Here is an 18,799-nt window from a genome sequence, read left to right as displayed (position 1 = left end):
ACTAACTCATTGCTGCCCTGTTTCCTTCTTCCTTGTGACATATGCTTCTCATTCTCTCTTGCCCCTTTCTCTTCTCCTCTACCACAATTATAGCACTGAATTGATATAACAAGTCAACCTAGCACGCTAATTTTCAGCATTCTCTGATATAGCACTAACTTTGAAAAGGCCATTGAAAAAAAAGGTATTCTAGGGAAAGACAAGATCAATGTAGGGGGATGTTCCCAGTGAATGTGTCACGATCGATGTCACGCTTAGACACAGCTCCCATTGCCCAGCAATACTGATACAGTCATTACACATTCCAGTAACCAAAACAAATTGATGTGTGCAGAATTGTCACAAAATAGTGGTAGCCCTTGATGGCCAAACAAAATGCAGTGTGTGCCCATGAAAAAAGACTGCAGTAGAGATGGTACAATTAGTGTCACATCACTTTACCTGAATTTGCAAGAGCCGCTTCTCTAGGGTATCTTTGCTTCCAGTTATGCCCTCTGCAGATGCCAATTTTTCTTGCACATCTTTCACCCAGGCCCACATATTCTGCAGAGCTTCTTCCAAAGCCTGGTGCTCCTGGAGGGCCACTTGTGAGGTCCTTAGCTTTTCCTTTACTGCCTTGATTAGATTCTGATAAGCAGAAAAGTGCTGAGAAGCTAGACGGATCTCTCTCCCAGCACTGTAGCCTTTCTCATTCAAAACCTGGGCCTTCTGGTTAAGTTGATCAAAGGATTCTCTAAACAAAAAGTTCAAAAATTGGGGAAAAGCAGTTGATTTGGAAACATAGCCATATAGATAAATATATATATCCAGGGGCATGCCACAGCTTTTTGTAAATTAATCAAATATGTTTCAAGTATAAAGGATAAAGTAACATTTTCACAGAATGTGATACAAACAAAATTCTACTCATTGCACATTTGCTTGCTTGTTTGTTTGTTTGTTTGTTTGTTTGTTTGTTTGTTTCTTTTATGCCATTCTTCTAGTGACCAGGCCACTACTCTGGATAGTTTACAATAAAAAGTCCAGATATGGGCACAAAACTGTAAGGAGTACGGTTGCCCAAGCAATTCAAATTGCTGATTTCTCAGAATTTTTGAATGCCACGGCTCATTAATTGCAACTCTGTACTATTTAGGTGCTAATAGTGTCATTAGAGGTGAATCTAGAAGATCAGGGAGCTACAGATGAAGCCCTGCCTTAAATGTAGAATATGACAAAATCTTCCCTGCTGTTTTTCCCAGCATACTAGAAACATGTTGGTGAAACCAACGCACCGGGCAGCATATGCAAATAATCCTTCATAAAAAAATGATGTGAACTGCTTTTAACTGCTACTTGGAATCAAAAACGTTTAGAAATATATCACAAGACAAAACCCAGTAACAATACAAAGGACTAGATTTTTGTTGCTGTAGTGATAAACTACACATAAAGCAAACAAAATAGTATCTTTGCTGCTATTAGAATATTATCACAGCCACAAAATAGGAATTTGTTAATAAAGATGACTTTATACCTTGCAACCAGAACCTCTTCCAAAAATGCCTCCACTTTCTGCACCTCATTTTTCTTCTCAGGGATGTGCTGTTTTCTGTTCCCCAAACCTTCTTTCCTCTTTTCTTCCATTTCCTCAAGCCACAAACTCCGGTTCTTGTATAGCTCCTCAAAGCTACAAATGAAAGAAATGCACAACTGAACACACATTACCAGATAAATACAGTATTTACTACATTGTTACTGAGATATTCTATATAAATATCATCAGTCCAAAAGAAGTTTCTCAGAATGAGAGAAGCACACAAAAGATTTTTCTATAGTTACAAGTATTCTAAAAATACCACAGCAAGGATCTAAATATGTCAAATAAGACCATGGGAAAGAGAGTTAGAATGGAACTTTCTAAATTCAGAACTGGCACAGCTTAGTATCATAGTCCATGGAGAAACTGAAGGCTATGAATTCAAGCACTGTTCAGACATTAATTCCTCAGGAAGCTTACAGTCATGTGAGGGGCACGGCAGGGTGCTTATCAGGTCTTGTCCCATCACTGTGTTCTTGTTGAGTCTGCCTTCCTTTCCCACCCATGTGCTAGTGGATGGATTGAGGGGAGTTTGTTTTGTATGGATAGGCTCACTATCAGATTCAACAGAACCTTGGGAAACTACGTTTTTTGGACTACACAACAACTCACAAAATTTCCAACCAGATGGTCACCTGGCTGTAGGATTTTGAGAATTGTAGTCCAAAAATTAATTTCTCCAACTTCTGTGAATTGGAACCTTGATGGTGCAGGGTGGAATGATTATTATACTGAAACAGACCTTTCCTTTCAGAACTCCTCCCTCAAGCATGCATGGGTGGTGAAGAATTTGTAGGAGGATACAATGGCACAGTGGTTCTTAACCTTTGTTACTCAGATGCTTTTGAACTGCAACTCCCAGAAACCCCAGTCAGCACAGTTGGTGGTGAAGGCTTCTGGGAGTTGCAGTCCAAAACTCCTGAGTAACCCAACAATATCAGACAACATGAACATACAGTATTTCACACAATGTACTCCAAGGACATGAGACTGAAGCAACATACCATCCTGACTCTGCAACACATTCTTCCAGGGCTTGTTTATCTTTTAAACACTGCTTCAGAAATCCATCAAATTCCTGATGAGCTTTAGCGATCTGTTCCTGGATGTCACTAACAGAAGATTTGGGTAAGTAAGCATACAACTGTTCTCCTTCCTGGGAGATATCCCCCAGTTTGCTTCTTCCTTCATTAACAGAGTCCAACACTTTCTGAGGAAAAGAAATACACAATTAATATGGGTAAAGTCTGAATTTTGATTTTCAGTATCTTCTGGAGGGCTTCTACAACCCCACTCCATCTATTTGGCTCAAGCCCATGTTAACTCTTCAGAGCTTTGACCTAGAACTGCATATCTGGGTTGCTCTCACTTTCTTTTCCCGATAGTTACCCATAACTAAGCCAAAACCAAGACCATGTGCACTGAATCTTCTGGGTGACTGGTACTCTTGTAGTCACAAAAGGGAAAGACACAAGGGACATGGTTTAGCATGTATTTATTACTGGCTCAGCTCCCCTTCACAATCCTGTCCTTAAAAATGTAAGAGAGAGATGGTGGTGAGCAGGATTCTCTAGACCAGTGGTCCCCAACTTTGGGCCTCTAGATGTTCTTGGAGTACAACTCCCAGAAGCCTTCAGCAACACCTCTGCTGGCCAGGATTTCTGGGAGTTGAAGTCCAAGAACATCTGGAGGCCCAAGGTTGGGGACCACTGCCCTAGGCCATACAAATTGTGTAGAATTATAAAATGGCCTATTGAAAATATAAAAAAGGAGTTTTCTAGATGTGCCAATGCCATCTGGCTCCAGGCTCTTACCTCTCTACTTCTCATGCCCCCATGCCAATATTCCAAGCAGAGAAACTCTTTTCTATATTTTCTACTGGACCTGCTACAGTTCTACCCAATCTGTATGGCCTGGGGAATCCTGCCCACCATCATCTCTCTGTTAAATTTTTTAAGACAGCAGATGGCAGTAGAGATCACAACTCCTTTTGCATATGCAGGAAACAAGGACACACAAACCTCAGTTTTGTAGAAGCATGCCTGGTCTAACATTCAGTCAAAAACCATTCCATTCTTGAGGGCATGCTTGCACAACCCGAACACCAAGCTGAATATTGTGGTGCTTGGTTATCCATACTAACCATACCTGCAGTTCATGGAGTTTTGCTTCAGTAGCTTCAGGATTTCCAGATGTAACACTTAATCCTTTTACAGCAGTCTTCAGATTAGAATACCAATTCTGAAAGCCATGCATAGTCTCTTAAAAAAAGAAGAAATATAGAATGTTTCTGCACAGTTGAATAATTCTGATATTAGCCTATATATATATATATATATATATATATAGCCTTTTATAAGAATCTAGTATTTTAGAATGCATTATTTACTGTATTTCCGTGATTAATTATATATCACAATTATCACCACTAGATCAAGGGAGTCTGGAATATGGGTAGAAATGGATTGCCAGTTTTACTTTTTTTATAATTCAAACTTTGTGAGCTTGGGTAAATTCTGGTTTAAAAAAGAATAATGAAATGTTCACCCTTCCCTATTCATTACACATAAAACTGTGTAAATAAAACCCTTTGAATGCCTGTTCTCATTCTTCTGGCAGGGAAAACCATTGAATGAGACCAGGGAACATGGTGTTGGGTTTGCAGTTAGAAATACTCTGCTGAGATCCATTATACCACCTACTGTGGGGAGTGAAAGAATCCTGTCTCTGCAGCTCCACTCATCAGCGGGATGGGTCACCCTCATTAGTGCATATGCACCAACACTGTCGTCCACAACAGAAGTCAAAGACAAATTCTATGACGATCTGGCACCTACTTTCCAAAAAATCCCAGAGAGAGAGCCACCGTTCACTCTCGGAGACTTTAACGCTAGAGTTGGTGCTGATCACAATTCTTGGCCCACTTGTTTAGGCTGTTTTGGCATTGAGAAGATGAATGAAAATGGGCAACGCTTGCTGGAGTTTTGCTGTTATTCTTGGTCTTTGTGTCAGCAACACATTTTTTAAGATGAAGCTTCAATACAGTTTCCTGGAGACATCCAAGATCAAAGCATTGGCATCAGCTCTATTTGATCCTCACTAGACATTCTAGTCTTCCTAGTATTACAATCACACATAGTTACCAGAGTGCCGATTGTGATACTGATCACTCACTGGTGTGTAGTAGAGTGAAACTGTGAACAAAGAGATTGTATCACACGAAAAAGGAAGGAAGACCATGTATTGACATCTGCAAGACTCGTGATCCAAGAAAAGTGGAGGATTTTGCCCAAGTGCTTGAGCAAACCCTTCCAGGCCCGGCTGATGCAAATGCACCTGAACGATGGAAATATTTCAAGAGCGCTGTTTATAGCACTGCCTTGTCCACATTTGGCAAGAAGACCAAAACCATAGCAGACTAGTTCGAAGCCCATTCGGAGGAGTTGGTGCCAGCCATAGAGGATAAGAGGAGAGCTCTAGCAGCATACAAAGCCTGTCCTAGTGTGTACAACTTACAGGCTCTTTGAGTTGCTTGTAGCAAAGTGAAACATCTGCCAGTAGATGTTCCAATGATTATTGGCTTCCACTCTGCTCTCAGATACAGATAGTAGTGGAGACAGGTAACATCAAGGGAATGTATGATGGTATCAAGCAGGCTTTAGGTCCAATACAGAAGAAATCTGCTCCCTTGAAGTCTGCTACAGACGTGATCATCGAGGACTGAATACAGCAGTGGAACACTGGGTGCAGCACTACTCTGAGCTATATTCTAGAGAGAATGTAGTAACCGAAGAGGCATGAAATAGCATTGAGTGCCTACCTGTCTTAGAAGAGTTGGACAGCGAACCAACTTTAGCAGAAATAAAAGTGGCCTTGGACACCCTCGCCTCTGGCAAAGCACCTGGGAAGGATAACATCCCTGCTGAAGTGCTGAAGTGCTGTAAAGACATCATCACCACCGAGCTATATGAAATCTTTTGTCTTTGCTGGAGGGAAGGTGGAGTACCACAGGACATGAAGGATGCAAACATCATCACATTGTATAAGAACAAAAGAGACAGGGCTGACTGCAATAACTACCGTGGCATCTGTCTTCTCAGCGTTGTAGGGAAGCTGCTTGCCTGTCTTGTGCTAAGAGACTCCAGGTGCTTGCAAACAGAGTCTATCCAGAATCACAGTGTGCATTTCGAGCTAACAGATCCACCACTAACAGTTGCAGGAGAAATGCAGGGAACAACAACAGCCACTCTTTGTGGTCTCATAGATCTCACAAAGGCCTTTGACTTGGTTAGCAGGGATGGCCTTTTAAAAATACTTCCCAAGATTGGATGTCCGCCTCAACTCCTTAACATCATCAGGTCCTTCCACAATGGAATGAAAGGCACTGTAGTTTTTGATGGCTCAACATCAGATTCCTTTGACATCCGAAGCAGAGAAAAACAGGGCTGTTTCCTTGCACCGACCCTGTTTGGGATCCTTTTTTGCTGTCATGCTGAAACATGCCCTTGGAACTGCAACAGAAGGTGTCTATCTCTGGACTAGATCATATGGAAAGCTCTTTAATCTCTCTAGACTGAGAGTGAAAACCAAAGTCCAGCTGAAATGCATGTGGCACTTCCTCTTCGCCGATGATGCAGCCGTTGTTGCTCATTCTGCCGAAGACCTCCAACAACTCATGAATCATTTTGGCAAGGCCTGCCAAGACTTTGGATTAACAATCAGCCTGAAGAAAACACAAGTCATGGGCCAGGGCGTGGACTCACCTCCCTCTATTACCATCTCCAATACAAGAATTGGAGGTTGTTCATGACTTTGTGTACCTTGGCTCAATGATCTCTGACACTCTGTCCCTAGATGTCGAGCTGGATAAATGCATAGGTACCATGTTCTCTAGATTCACAAAGAGACTATGGCTCAATAAGAAGCTGACAGCATATACCAAGATCCAGGTCTATATAGCCTGTGTCCTGAGCACACTCCTGTACTGCAGTGAGTCCTGGACCCTTTGTGCACGGCAGGAGAGGAAGCTGAACACGTTCCATATGCGTTGTCTCCAACACATTTTTGGTGTCACCTGGCAGGACAAAGTTCCAAATAGAGTAGTCCTAGAATGAGCTGGTATTTTTAGCATGTATACATTACTGAAACAGCGGCGTCTGCATTGGCTTAGGCATGTAGTGAGAATGGCTGATGGTCTAATTCTCCATTCTTCATTAATGGAGAATTAGTACAGGGAAATCGCCCCAGAGGGAGACCACAGCTGCAATACAAGGATATCTGCAAGCGAGATCTGAAGGCCTTAGGAATGGACGTCAACAGATGGGAAACCCTGACATCTGAGCGTTCAGCCTGGAGGCAGGCATTGCATCATGGCCTCTCCCAATTTGAAGAGACCCTTGCCCAGCAGGCTGAGGCAAAGAGGAAGTCACAAAAGCAGCAAAATCAGGGAGCTGGACAGGGGACAGATTTGTCTTCAGTGTGGATTTGTCTTCAGTGTGGAAGGGATTGTCACTCTCAAATTGGCCTTCTCACCACACTAAACACTGTCCCAAGTCCTCCATACAGAGCACGTTACCATAGTCTCTCGAGACTGAAGGATATCTAATGTAATGGACGCCTGTTATATGACAATGATACTTTAATGTAATTAGAAAATTAAAAGCGCATGTGAATGAATGCTGAATATGACATTCTGTTTTGAGCAGTAAGTATATTGAGACATTTTATCACCCTTGTTGCCACTAAGGTACCCAACTTCTGATTTTTTCATGTGTATTTTTCCTTTAAAAATATTTCCTGTGGGCAGCTAGAAAGAGGAAGAGAGGGAGAATGCAACTTGAGAGGGAGAAAAAAAGAGAACGAGGCAAAGAAAATGAGAGAGAGAGAGAGAGTGCACACAAAGTGAATGTGCAAATGTATGCATAGAAAGAAGGTAGAAATGTGCACCCTCAACATTTTGTGATTTGACACATCTTACCAGAAGATCATTTGTTGTGGTGCCAAAGAAGCTTTTCCAAATGTATTTATACATCTTCAAAGGTTTACGAACTCTGAAAACCAGTTGCTTGGAATGATCAATCAAACTACATTTTAGCAAGAAGAGTTTTATGAAGGACACTGATAAAAATAAGTTACTTATGTGAATGGAAACTTTTCACCAACTCTGGTAGGCATGATCTTTTCAAGCAATTTCATACATTCCTGTGGTCTCAATGGTTCATACGTTAACAACTGCGAGGACTCACGTTGAAAGTGTTTTTCCAGGGACTCCTGAATGGAAACTTGTGTTTTCAAGCTTAACTGGTTCACAGCCTCGTATTTCTTCATCAGTGAGGTGACAGTGCCCCCCAGAGTCTCCAACTCTGCAGATGGATATTTGCGACAGAGGCTATTAAGAATTTCTTGAGAAGAATCAAAGTTGCTTTGCTGTTGCTGAAGCTCCTTTTGTATCTTCTAAGGGACAAATCAAAAGTACAACACATTTTAAAAGAGGAATTTTTAAAATATATTCCTTCCATATCTAACCAAGTAAAAGTAAAAGTAAAAAGTTGGTGAGCATTGGCTTCTTCCAGAGTTGCTCACCATCGAAACCTCACTGCTGTGCTGTGAAAGGCCACACTGGGCTTGCCACCATTGTGCTTCTGAATTGCAGAAGCCCTGCAAAGCAAAGAGGCCACTTTCTCCACCTCTCACCTTCAACCTGTCCATCCTTCTTCGGAGTGAGAAGGAAAACATCTTTTGCCAAGATAATGCAAACTCAGTTCGACATATTGAGGGACTACCAACCGACCTCGGGGGGGGGGGACGTTCCTGTTAATTTAGGTAAACCATCTAAAGTATGCTTCTCTTTTTCTCATAATGAGCATGCTTGGTGTGTGTTACGCACGATGAAGGGCAAACCAGCAGAGAGTGGGAAGGGAGAGCAGCTGTAATGGAGATGTGACACGCTGGCTGGCGCCTAAATAAGCGCGCTCTGCTACAACTTTTTGTAACGGCTACTCATGTTGGCTTAACTGATGTTGCATCTTGAAATAGAAGGCTTGTGAGTTTTATCCCAGACTGCATTTCAGCATATATGACGGAAATAAAAACAGTCATATGCCATGAGTCAGCCAGAAAGCTGCTTTATTTAAAGCAAAGAGGGCTACCACAGTCGCTATGGTAATAATCAGGTTTAATTCCCTGAGAACATTTATCCTTGTTATTCTCTCCCTCCCTCCCCAATTTCTCATTTAAACAACAACAACAAACATTTACTACTAAAGGAAGAAGAAGAAGAAATCAGCAACATCCCAGATACTGGATGTATAAATTAAGGTTTTAGCCACCTAGAGTGGTCTTTTAGACCAGATGGGCGGGGTATAAATCAAATAAATAAATAAATAAATAAAATAACTAAGTAAAAGTGGCTTTGATCTAAAATACAACAAAATACAAATCCACTTATGTTTGCTATAATGGTTTCCCACCTTTCTTAAGCATTTTATAGAGGACTTTATCAATACAACAAATCAGCATTTTGTCTCATTGTACTGAGATGGCGATACCAGTCATTAAAATGTTTGAATCTTAGATTTCCACAAATTGCACTACTTCTACATTGAACTACATACACCATCATCCCCATATCTGTGGCATTGTCACTGAACATGTGTATGTATCCTTCTTGAGTTCAATGTGCAGATTTATATATATTTCACATGGCTGGGGCCATGGAATCAGGTTTAGTTTTCGAATGTGAAGAGGGGCTAATTAATGGATCTAAACAAAACCTCTTTGATATACTGCTTACATTAGGAAATACTTTGAGATTTGGTTAAATGTGTGGCCTCTTTCTCTGCCAAGTGCAGCCATGCCCTTTGGGGAGATTTTTTAAAATAGTTCTGTAGTAAATGTGAACAGTAGTGCCTGATGTCCAGGATTTACATCAAGCATCCAGTTAAGCTGAAAAATAATCTCAGCACATGTGCAGAAACTTCTTTATTCTGTGTAAAGCCTTAAGTGTTGGAATATGGAACCACTTTTGCATTTCCAGAAAAATCATAGATATAGTTAATTATGGTAGATAAATATAATTAGGTTTCCCTGATATGTTCCCGTTCTGTATTGTCTGCTGCATTGCTTCCTCACTTCCTGACTAATAAAAGTCAGGCCTAACTACAGTTTCTCCAACAGATTTCTTCCTCTCTCACATCCATATCCAAATGCAGCAAGCCACCTATTAATTCTTTCCCAAATATGTAGCTCTTTAAAGAGGCTTCCTCTTCAGACAGGCATTTATGGGTGAACTCATGATGAGGAAAGGCTCACTTCAGTAGTCTAACAGCAACAAAGCTGGCACTTAAAGGTGGTGACACATATCTTTGTGAAGTTCAAAACACATTTCCATCAGAGTATGATGGACCATCAGAACAGGCTGAAATAAACATGTGTCAAAATATTATATATATTTAAAATATCTACCTTGACTGTATTTAGACTTGATGGATCCTGGCTATGAACACAGCTTAGAAGTGATTCTTCTGTTTTAGTAAGCCAGTCTTCCATCTCTGTAACGAAGTTATGTAACTGCAACTTCTGAGAATTGAAATCTTTCAGTGTTTCTTTTGTTATCTCACACATTTCTTTGGCATGTGTCACTTTTTTCCTTAAATCATTTTCTAAAAACTAAAAACAAATGCAGATACATTAAGATCAATCAATCTTGCCATTACAATAGTATTACTGGTAATGATGTCAAGGTTACTACTTTGAAGGCCAGAATTATCTTGGTGTTTGTGTAGGGTTTGCGTAATGTGTTGCAGTCAATTTATGAGATGCCAGGCACATGTTGATCAAGATGCACCCTGGCATCTTCTCCCATAACTCCCATTAGCCACAGCTTCTTATTTGTTTGTCTGTATGCATGCCACATTTCTTCCCATAGATGACCCAAAGGCAGCTCACAACAATTATCACTATACTTATTCAAGTACTGGGTGAGCACTGAGAATAATTTCCACATGTGTCTAGATGTTCAGACATCATATTCTCTGACTTGACAGTTCTCCTTCACAACAAATTTAGCAGCAAACCAGAAGTTCTATTATTTTGCATTTATTGAAACGGAACATTCACTTTCCAGACACTGAAAAGATGTTCTGATGTTTTCTCATCTCTGTGCCCTCAGTATGATGTAAATCTAGACATTCAAATATCCTTGTCAGGCTACTTTGTTTCTAAAGTTTTCTTTTAATTTATAAGCTTCTAGATTTTTGAATACTTAATAGAGTTCCTTGAATCTGTTTGTAAAAAAAATTCTTCTTTTAAGCTCCTCCATTGCTTCTGAATTTCCTAATGATCATCTAAGTTCATTAGGAAAAGGATTTTTTGGTGTATGTTTTTGATTATTATACAAATTAGATCTTAACAGCACAAATTTCAATCAAGGGCCATTTTATCTTGGGGGCTGAAAGATAAAATGGGTCAAAAGAGATTCTTGTCCACACAAGAATAAGAATGAGTAGCTATGATTCTCTTCGTTTTGTTCTTGCAGTAAGTTAAATATGGGCTCCCTTTGTCTTGGATTGTAACTGGAATATTTAACAGATTTAAATTATTAATTCAAAATATACGAAACCCTAAGACTGGAAAAGCATAAGATTCTCTTTTGCTTCATGCAACAATTTAGCTAGCAAAATGAATGAAGTATACTCCATAAATTAAAACATTACCTGAAGATTTGTGGGAAGTTCTTCTGCATTCACCAGTTCTTGAAGTTCAGATATTTTTGAACTGATTTGCTCTAAACTGTGTTCTTTTCCCTTAATTTGAGACTATATAAAAAAAGTAGAAATATTATTTTAGTACAGGTTTCAGCTTGTTCCTATCCCTGAACTGCTCTCACTTACCTCTCCTAAATAATTGCACTGACGACATTAATTCATATGGGGGGAAAAGTAAGGAACTATATTTTGGACACAGCAAAATATATTATGGCTTCCAGACTTTGTTGGCCATGACAGAGAGTTGTTATGCAGAGAGATGTAATATGTCTTTGTGTACGGTGTGTTAAGGAATGGACTGCACCTTCCTGAAAACCTCCCAGGCAATTTTCACATGCCCCTGCCCCTGTTATGCTCTTATGGCCTCCCAAAATTGGGGTAAGGTGTTAAAATATGTTTGGGGCATGTGTGTGTGTGTGTGTGTGTGTGTGTGTGTGTGTGTGTGTGTGTGTGTGTGTGTGTGTGTGTGTGTGTGAGTGTGAGTGTGTGTGTGTGAGAGAGAGAGAGAGAGAGAGAGAGAGAGAGAGAGAGAGAGAGATTCTTGTTTTTTAAGGGAGGAACAACAATCCCACAACAATCCAGGAATTCAACATGAAACAGCCATCTGGGGGCTACCTAATTATTCATTTATTTGCCATTTTTCAGCTAATTTGGCCACCTTGGCAGATGCTGGGTGGAACAATTTTGCCTGCAGGCAGGCCTGATGAAGTTGCCCACTCCCAGACTATTAAACATGGCAAATCACTCTCAGCCTTCCTGTTTTTTTAACCTCTATAGAGAAAGTACTACTACCTGGAAGCAGCCTATATTTATTGTATTTATTGCATGGCAATATTTTATGGCACCTGAAATTCTTCCAGGAAGGCTTCAATTCCTTGGCAGCTGGCCATATTGCTTAGAATATCCTGCAGCTGTGAGACAGAGTTATTGCACCATCCATCAGTATCATCACCAACTGCCAGCACATCTTCCCACAGCGACACACTAGTGCTCAGCTTCTCTATGCTGTCTTCAATCTTCTCTGAAACCTATTAATGCAATGAAAGAAAATGGTTCAGGATGTGACTTGACTCAAGATCTCTTAGCTGATTAATCACACGGGTTTTAGTCAATTAAGTTATTAATTCATTTATTAAATCTGCCCCCAAGCCCAGCTGTCACTGGAGCATTGCTCATGTTGATTGCTTAGACAGACCAAGAATATCATCTTAATAATGCCATCTGTCTACTATGTGACTAAGAAGCACACACAAGTGCTCTCAATAGAACGTTTGAACATATGAGTTCATGCATTAAGAAAAGGCCTAACCTGAACATGTGAGGATGAAGGAGAGAATAAGGGCCAGCTGCTCTCTCCTCTACTGTTGTTCTCAGGGTCTCTTAAGAGCAACAACCTGATGAGCAGACAGTGTCATACACATGGAAACTATACAGGCAATGGGAGACCCTGAAAAATCAAGGTTCTGAGTAGCATGGAGAAGCTTAATGTATACAGGATGATCTACTCTTCAGACTGCCACTGAGAGAACAACACGGGGTCTAATTCTCTCTGCTCAGATACCTGTTGTAGATTCTGGGGGACAAAATGGAGGACAAAAGTCTAGAGAGAGAGATTAAAGATGCTGTCATGGATATAGCTCAAATGTCTAAAAATTTTGTTGTTGTTTAGTCGTTCAGTCGTGTCTGACTCTTTGTGACCCCATGGACCAGAGTACGCCAGGCCCTCCTGTCTTCCACTGCCTCCCAGAGTTGGGTCAAATTCATGTTGGTTGCTACCATGACACTGTCCAACCATCTCATCCTCTGTCGTCCCTTTCTCCTCTTGCCCTCACACTTTCCCAACATCAAGGTCTTTTCCAAGGAGTCTTCTCTTCTCATGAGATGGCCAAAGTATTGGAGCCTCAGCTTCAGGAGCTGTCTTTCCAGGGAGCACAAAGGGTTGATTTCCTTCAAAATGGATAGGTTTGTTCTCTTTGCTGTCCAGGGGACTCTCAAGAGTCCCCTCCAGCACCACAATTCAAAAGCATTAATTCTTTGGTGGCCAGCCTTCTTTATGGTCCAGCTCTCACTTCCATACATTGTTACTGGAAAAACCATAGCTTGGACTATGCGGACATTTGTCGACAAGGTGATGTCTCTGCTTTTTAAGATGCTGTCTACGTTTGTCATTGCTTTCCTCCCAAGAAGTAGACGTCTTTTAATTTTGTGGCTGCTGTCACAAAAAACTTTACTAAAAACTTTACAGAGGCAAAAAAGTATTAATTCCGTAGTGTAATAAGGGCCAAGCTATTTAACATATTATCTCCTAACTACATTGTTCTCAAAGGACCATTTCTGATCCCACATACTAGAGCAGATGGCCCCCTGAAGGTCTCTCTCTCTCTCTCTCTGTGTGTGTGTGTGTGTGTGTATGCATACGCATGCATGCATGCTGGAGAACAACAATGGGAACATTACGAAAAATGACCAGACTCTCAAAATGAAATGCTTAAACTCATTTGCCAAATGAGATAATTTTTTCAGTGCTTCAAGCTTCTTATAAAAATGGGGGATGTAGCTGAGAAAAGAATATAGCTACAAATGACTTCTGATTCAGAGGCTTCTAGTATGCCTGTGGAAAGCTGTGTAATGGCAAGAGTACAGCTGGCAGTGCTCCCACTGGGAGTGGGAACTGATTCTGGGAATTCTAGGGAATATTGGGATAGCTTGGGGTTCATTGCCTCATGGTGCAGTGGTTAAATTGCTGTACTGCAGCTAACAACCTGGGGTTCAATCACAGGTAGCTGGCTTGAGATTCACTCAGCCTTCCATTCTTCCAAGGTCAGTAACATGAGTACCAAGCTTGCTGGAGAAGGGGGCAATGTGTAGCCTGTATAATTAAATTATAACACCCAGAGAGTACTTTAAGCACTATAGAGCAGTGGTTCTTAACCTTTGTTACTCAGATGTTTTTGAACTGCAACTCCCGGAAACCCCAGGCAGCACAGTTGGTGGTGAAGGCTTCTGGGAGTTGCAGTCCAAAACTCCTGAGTAACCCAAGGTTAAGAACCAGTGCTATAGAGTAATATATAAGAAACACATTTTGCTTTTGCTAGTTTTGAATTCACTAGATCTACAGTCTGTTTGTACTTCTGACAAGTCCCTGGGCTCATTTGCTATGCCCAAATCTTGAGAATTAATTTCCCTTCCACTGGTTATCTAAAAAACATAAATGAAATTGCTTATAGTGGCTTGCGTAAGCATGCAGAACATTCTTTGGATTCATACATAAAATAAAATTGTATTTTAATTGTTCTGAATTTTTATTGTATTTTAAATGTTGTAAGCCAACCAGAGACCTTTGGGTAGTGTGGGCGGCATATAAATAAATAAATAAATAAATAAATAAATAAATAAATAAATAAATAAATAAATAAATAAATAAATAAATAAATACAGGTCTTGGATTGCTGTGTTATTCTCTCTCTGACTTTTTTCATTTGGACAGAAACAGAGTTGATATTTCTCTGTGACCCATCTATTCATTGAAACTGGATGGTATGCTGCTATGCTTTCATTTTGCATGACCTCTTCATAAATTACAAGCACATTAATGGCATCTACTTGTTTCTTTTCCCATAGGCCCCTTTAATCCCTCTGATCAAGAGTCTCCCAGCTTCAGGACTACTGTATGCTGTCACCACTCTAGCTTAGTCACAGGAAGGAGGAAATGATGTACTGCAACATTTAATCATTCTAGAAATGGGAATCACTTTATCCAACATAATGCTTACATCCAGCCATCTGTCCACAGTACTGTCCATGTCATTTTTTATCAGGAGATGGTCACAGTTTGGAATCTTTCTCAGCTCTGCTATCAGGTGTTTCCCTTTATTACCGAGAGCATCCAGCTCTGTCTGTCGGTCGTTCAGTTCATTCCTGGCTGCTTCATGCTGTGAACAGAAACAGATGTTGATACACACAGCTGATTAGGCCCAATATTAACTACTCTGCCTGATTATCTTTAATTTGAACACTAAAGACTAAGCCTTGCTGAGCACCTTGGGACGTTGAAGAAACCCATAGATTTGTGCTCTTGGAGACTAGTTAAGATGCCAGTATTACTGGAGCAGGTGCCTAAATACGTATAGTGCCTAATTCCCATAGCTAAATCAATGGGATTTACATCAGCGTTGACTTATCATGCAGTAATTGATTCAACAGGTATTCTCCAGTTGGAATTTAGGAAAAAAAGGCTCTTCCTCCCCCCGCCCTTTTATTGCAACTCCCACCAGTGAGAGATAATGAGAGTTGGAGTCCAAAACCATCCAGAAACACATATATTTCTCATTCCTCATTTCAGTTTTTTACCATGATTAGCTTACCCACTATTGATTTGAATGGGACAGACAGTTAACTTTGTCTGGCTCATTACTAATATAATTTCCATCAAAAAGTAGTTGTACATTCATAATCACTAGTGATTGAAAAGAATTTTGTTGGTTCCTACATGTCACATCAACCATTCACTTAACAATTTTACCAGATGTTTCAGAGAAATAAAGTATGCACAAAATGGTGCACACACAGTTTAAAATGTGCACAGCTAGAATACACATACTTGAAAAATATAAACACAAACATACATAATCAAGGGAGAAAACTGTGCAGGGTAAGCAAAATGCGTGCAGAAAATGTGCAAATTAGCCGAAATGTACACAATGAGAAAATTATATAAAATTACTTATAAATTTCAGTGTGGGAAGAAAATGGAAAACCTGTAAACCCATTCCTCTGCTTGATTCACACTGCAAAACAACAAAAGTTATCCACAGCTCTGTATGTAAGCTCTGTGTGTACAATATATGTCTGAGGACTGTGTTTGGTTTGGTGTATCACAGGTTTGAAACCAATGCCCACTCTGGAATGAGCAGCTGGTCAACAGTACGCCATTTGGAGAATGTTCCATTTCTGGAAAGCCATTTTCATCAAAGAATGCCTCATCCTTCCCAATGGCACAGCAGAAAGGAGGAGTGCTGCAGTCTATATGAGCTGAAGATACAGACAAGAAGGCAAAAACAGTGATGCATTCAGGGGCCAGTCACCTACTGTTTTTCACATCCCACAATGATTAAAATAGTGGCATATCCTGAAGCACTGAAAAAAGTGCAGATGGCCACCACCTGGCCATCATGTGCTTGAAGCACCAGAAAAACATTTTTTAAAAAAAGGCCCAGTCTTCCAGCACAGTAATCTGCTTTGGGCTCTTATCAAGCATTGTGCATGTTGGCACCAGTCCTGCTTAGCATTCAGGAAAAGAGAGTTTTGCCTAACAGAAAGAAGAGAGAGGCCAAAAGATAAATAAGCATGTTTGAGTTCTGGTGGTCAACAGAAGGCCAACAATGTCATTATGATGAAGTATTGCACCTAACTGTAACTTTGCAAATAGTACCTCCACTTTGATTTTAGTACTTTAAAGCCTTCAGTCTTTATCAAACTAAATTTAAATTATGAAGCAATGGCCAAAATCCTATTGGTGTAAATTTATGCTAGTAGAAGCCAATGACATCATCATCCAGTGCTGGTAAAATTTAATTTAAATAAATTGAAAGCTTCTTATCCCTCTGTTTTCAGGTTCTTGGGCTCTCTAGGGTTCTCTTTTGCCCTGGACAAGGTTTCGGGAGACTCATAATTGGAAACAGCTTTAATAGCCAAAAATCACTTCCAGATTGCTGACAGTTCCAATCCTGGTGGCAGAAATATGGCTGTGGTTTTTTACTATTAAAGACTCCCCCAAAAAAGGGAACTCTGGGAAGCCTTGGAACCTGAATTAGGATGACAGGGCACTTTCAATTTATTTAAATTACATTTTATTGCTTCTGGATGATGACACCACTGGTTTCTGCCAGTATCAATGTTCACACAGGATTTTGCCCAGTAACACAGTCCTGAGAAGGGAAAAGAAGAGAAGACATCTCCCCTCAAAAGTGGTGACTTAAGGGCTGATAACAATCATGGTAAAGACAGAAAAAAAGTAAGCAAGTGAAGACTACTAATTTTATTTAAAAAGGAATATATTTTAAATTACCTTTGATAAAGCCCATCTCACATCTTCCAATTCTTTCAGCATGCCTTTTGTCACTGTCACATTGCTAGCAATCTGTATGGCTTTGGTTACTGTAAATTTCAAGTTCTGATATTCTCTCATCAGATCCACAAGGACACAACACTGCTCCTGCCTGTAAAACGAAGAAAAATGTAAGGACAATTACACCTGTGGATGTTCTGGTGCTTCATTCCTGATTATCGAGACAATCTCTCATGAGCATTATCGAGACAATCTCTCATGAGCATTATTGAGACAATCTCTCATGAGCAAAGGCCCCTAATGCATAAGGTCATCAAGAAGTCAGAGGCAACTTGATCACACATAAGAACAACATATTCTCATATGACCTCCTCACATTTGTCAGACAGAGGAACATTCATTGTAATGCCAAACTGAGACTTCATGTAGTAGCAGACAGGTACAATAATTGTGCCCAAAATCCTGTTATGGTGCTCCACATGAGCAATGGGAATATCATTTTCAGTGCAGGCTGCTGCAGATTAAAAACTTCCTTTTTGGATTTCAGGATATGCACAGCTCACACAGAATGCGCAGGACACATGTGCACTTTGAAATTGAAGCAAGTCTTTAATCAGTGACAATTTGTTGCTGTTCATGACATTGTCCTCCATGGGCAAGCAGAACCCATCTAACTAATTAGTGTAACAATGGTACATTGAAGTACGTACATTATGGCACAGAAGAGTAGTCTTAATCTTCAGCAATGCTCTCTCTCTCTTTGCTTTGGTCTTGAAACATATCATTGGAGTTGGGAAGATGGTCATTGTGGTCTCTCCCATATCCTAGTGGAGGATCCTGATGGGATGTAAATACCAATCCCAGAATCCAATATAGGGAAAAATAGCCTAGCTCCATGATCTTCCCTTCCTCCAGATGTAAGTCTCTAAATATGGCATGCAATAACATACTTACCTTTCTTGGATGACTTTCTTAGTATCCTCCCAGGTAGCCTCTAAACAGTTAATCTCTCTGTCCACTGAAGGAGCAAGGCTTATATCTTTCTGAGCAATTTGCTTTGCTTTGCTCATCAGCCATTTCAGTTCATGCTGGTGAGAATTCAGTTCATCGTCCAACTGATTAAAAATCTTTAGTCTGTAAATCAACAGATTTGTTATAAGACCTTCTGTTCCATTCTTCTCATTCGTTCTCAGGTGATTTTTCATTTCCATTTGCAATCACAGTCATTAGAGTAACATGTTTACAACCTTCATCAACTGCTTCAAATGATAGGAATGACGAATGTGTGATCAGAGATTATGTGAATGCATGGGGGATGTGATGCCATAACTAAAATCTCCAGTAGAAATCAAAGATTAATAATGAATGAAATTTTAGGCTATCTGTCAT

General features: G+C 40.2%; 1 protein-coding gene across 11 annotated transcripts in view; it reads right to left on the bottom strand.

The window, feature by feature from the left end:
* The window catches only part of SYNE1 (spectrin repeat containing nuclear envelope protein 1), a 350,189-nt gene that overhangs the window by 201,934 nt on the left and 129,456 nt on the right, over positions 1–18,799 (bottom strand). For all 11 annotated transcript variants that reach the window (XR_013540562.1, XM_072995212.2, XM_078383243.1 and 8 more), the window contains 11 exons: positions 18,365–18,544; positions 17,411–17,561; positions 15,117–15,275; positions 12,189–12,371; positions 11,293–11,394; positions 10,043–10,246; positions 7,825–8,032; positions 3,728–3,840; positions 2,584–2,789; positions 1,517–1,669; positions 442–733 (listed from right to left, as the gene is read on the bottom strand). Coding sequence is in view for 10 of the 11 variants with exons in the window: in XM_072995212.2 (XP_072851313.2) it covers positions 442–733; positions 1,517–1,669; positions 2,584–2,789; positions 3,728–3,840; positions 7,825–8,032; positions 10,043–10,246; positions 11,293–11,394; positions 12,189–12,371; positions 15,117–15,275; positions 17,411–17,561; positions 18,365–18,544 (1,951 nt within the window). In the remaining variant the exon portion in view is untranslated. The remainder of the gene's footprint in view (positions 1–441; positions 734–1,516; positions 1,670–2,583; positions 2,790–3,727; positions 3,841–7,824; positions 8,033–10,042; positions 10,247–11,292; positions 11,395–12,188; positions 12,372–15,116; positions 15,276–17,410; positions 17,562–18,364; positions 18,545–18,799) is intronic.

This window comes from Pogona vitticeps, chromosome 1 (assembly GCF_051106095.1).
Source record: "Pogona vitticeps strain Pit_001003342236 chromosome 1, PviZW2.1, whole genome shotgun sequence".
In the NCBI taxonomy this organism is placed as follows: Eukaryota; Metazoa; Chordata; class Lepidosauria; order Squamata; family Agamidae; genus Pogona; species Pogona vitticeps.
The sequence above is the reverse complement of the archived record's forward strand: the minus strand, read 5'-3'. Positions and strand labels throughout refer to the sequence as shown.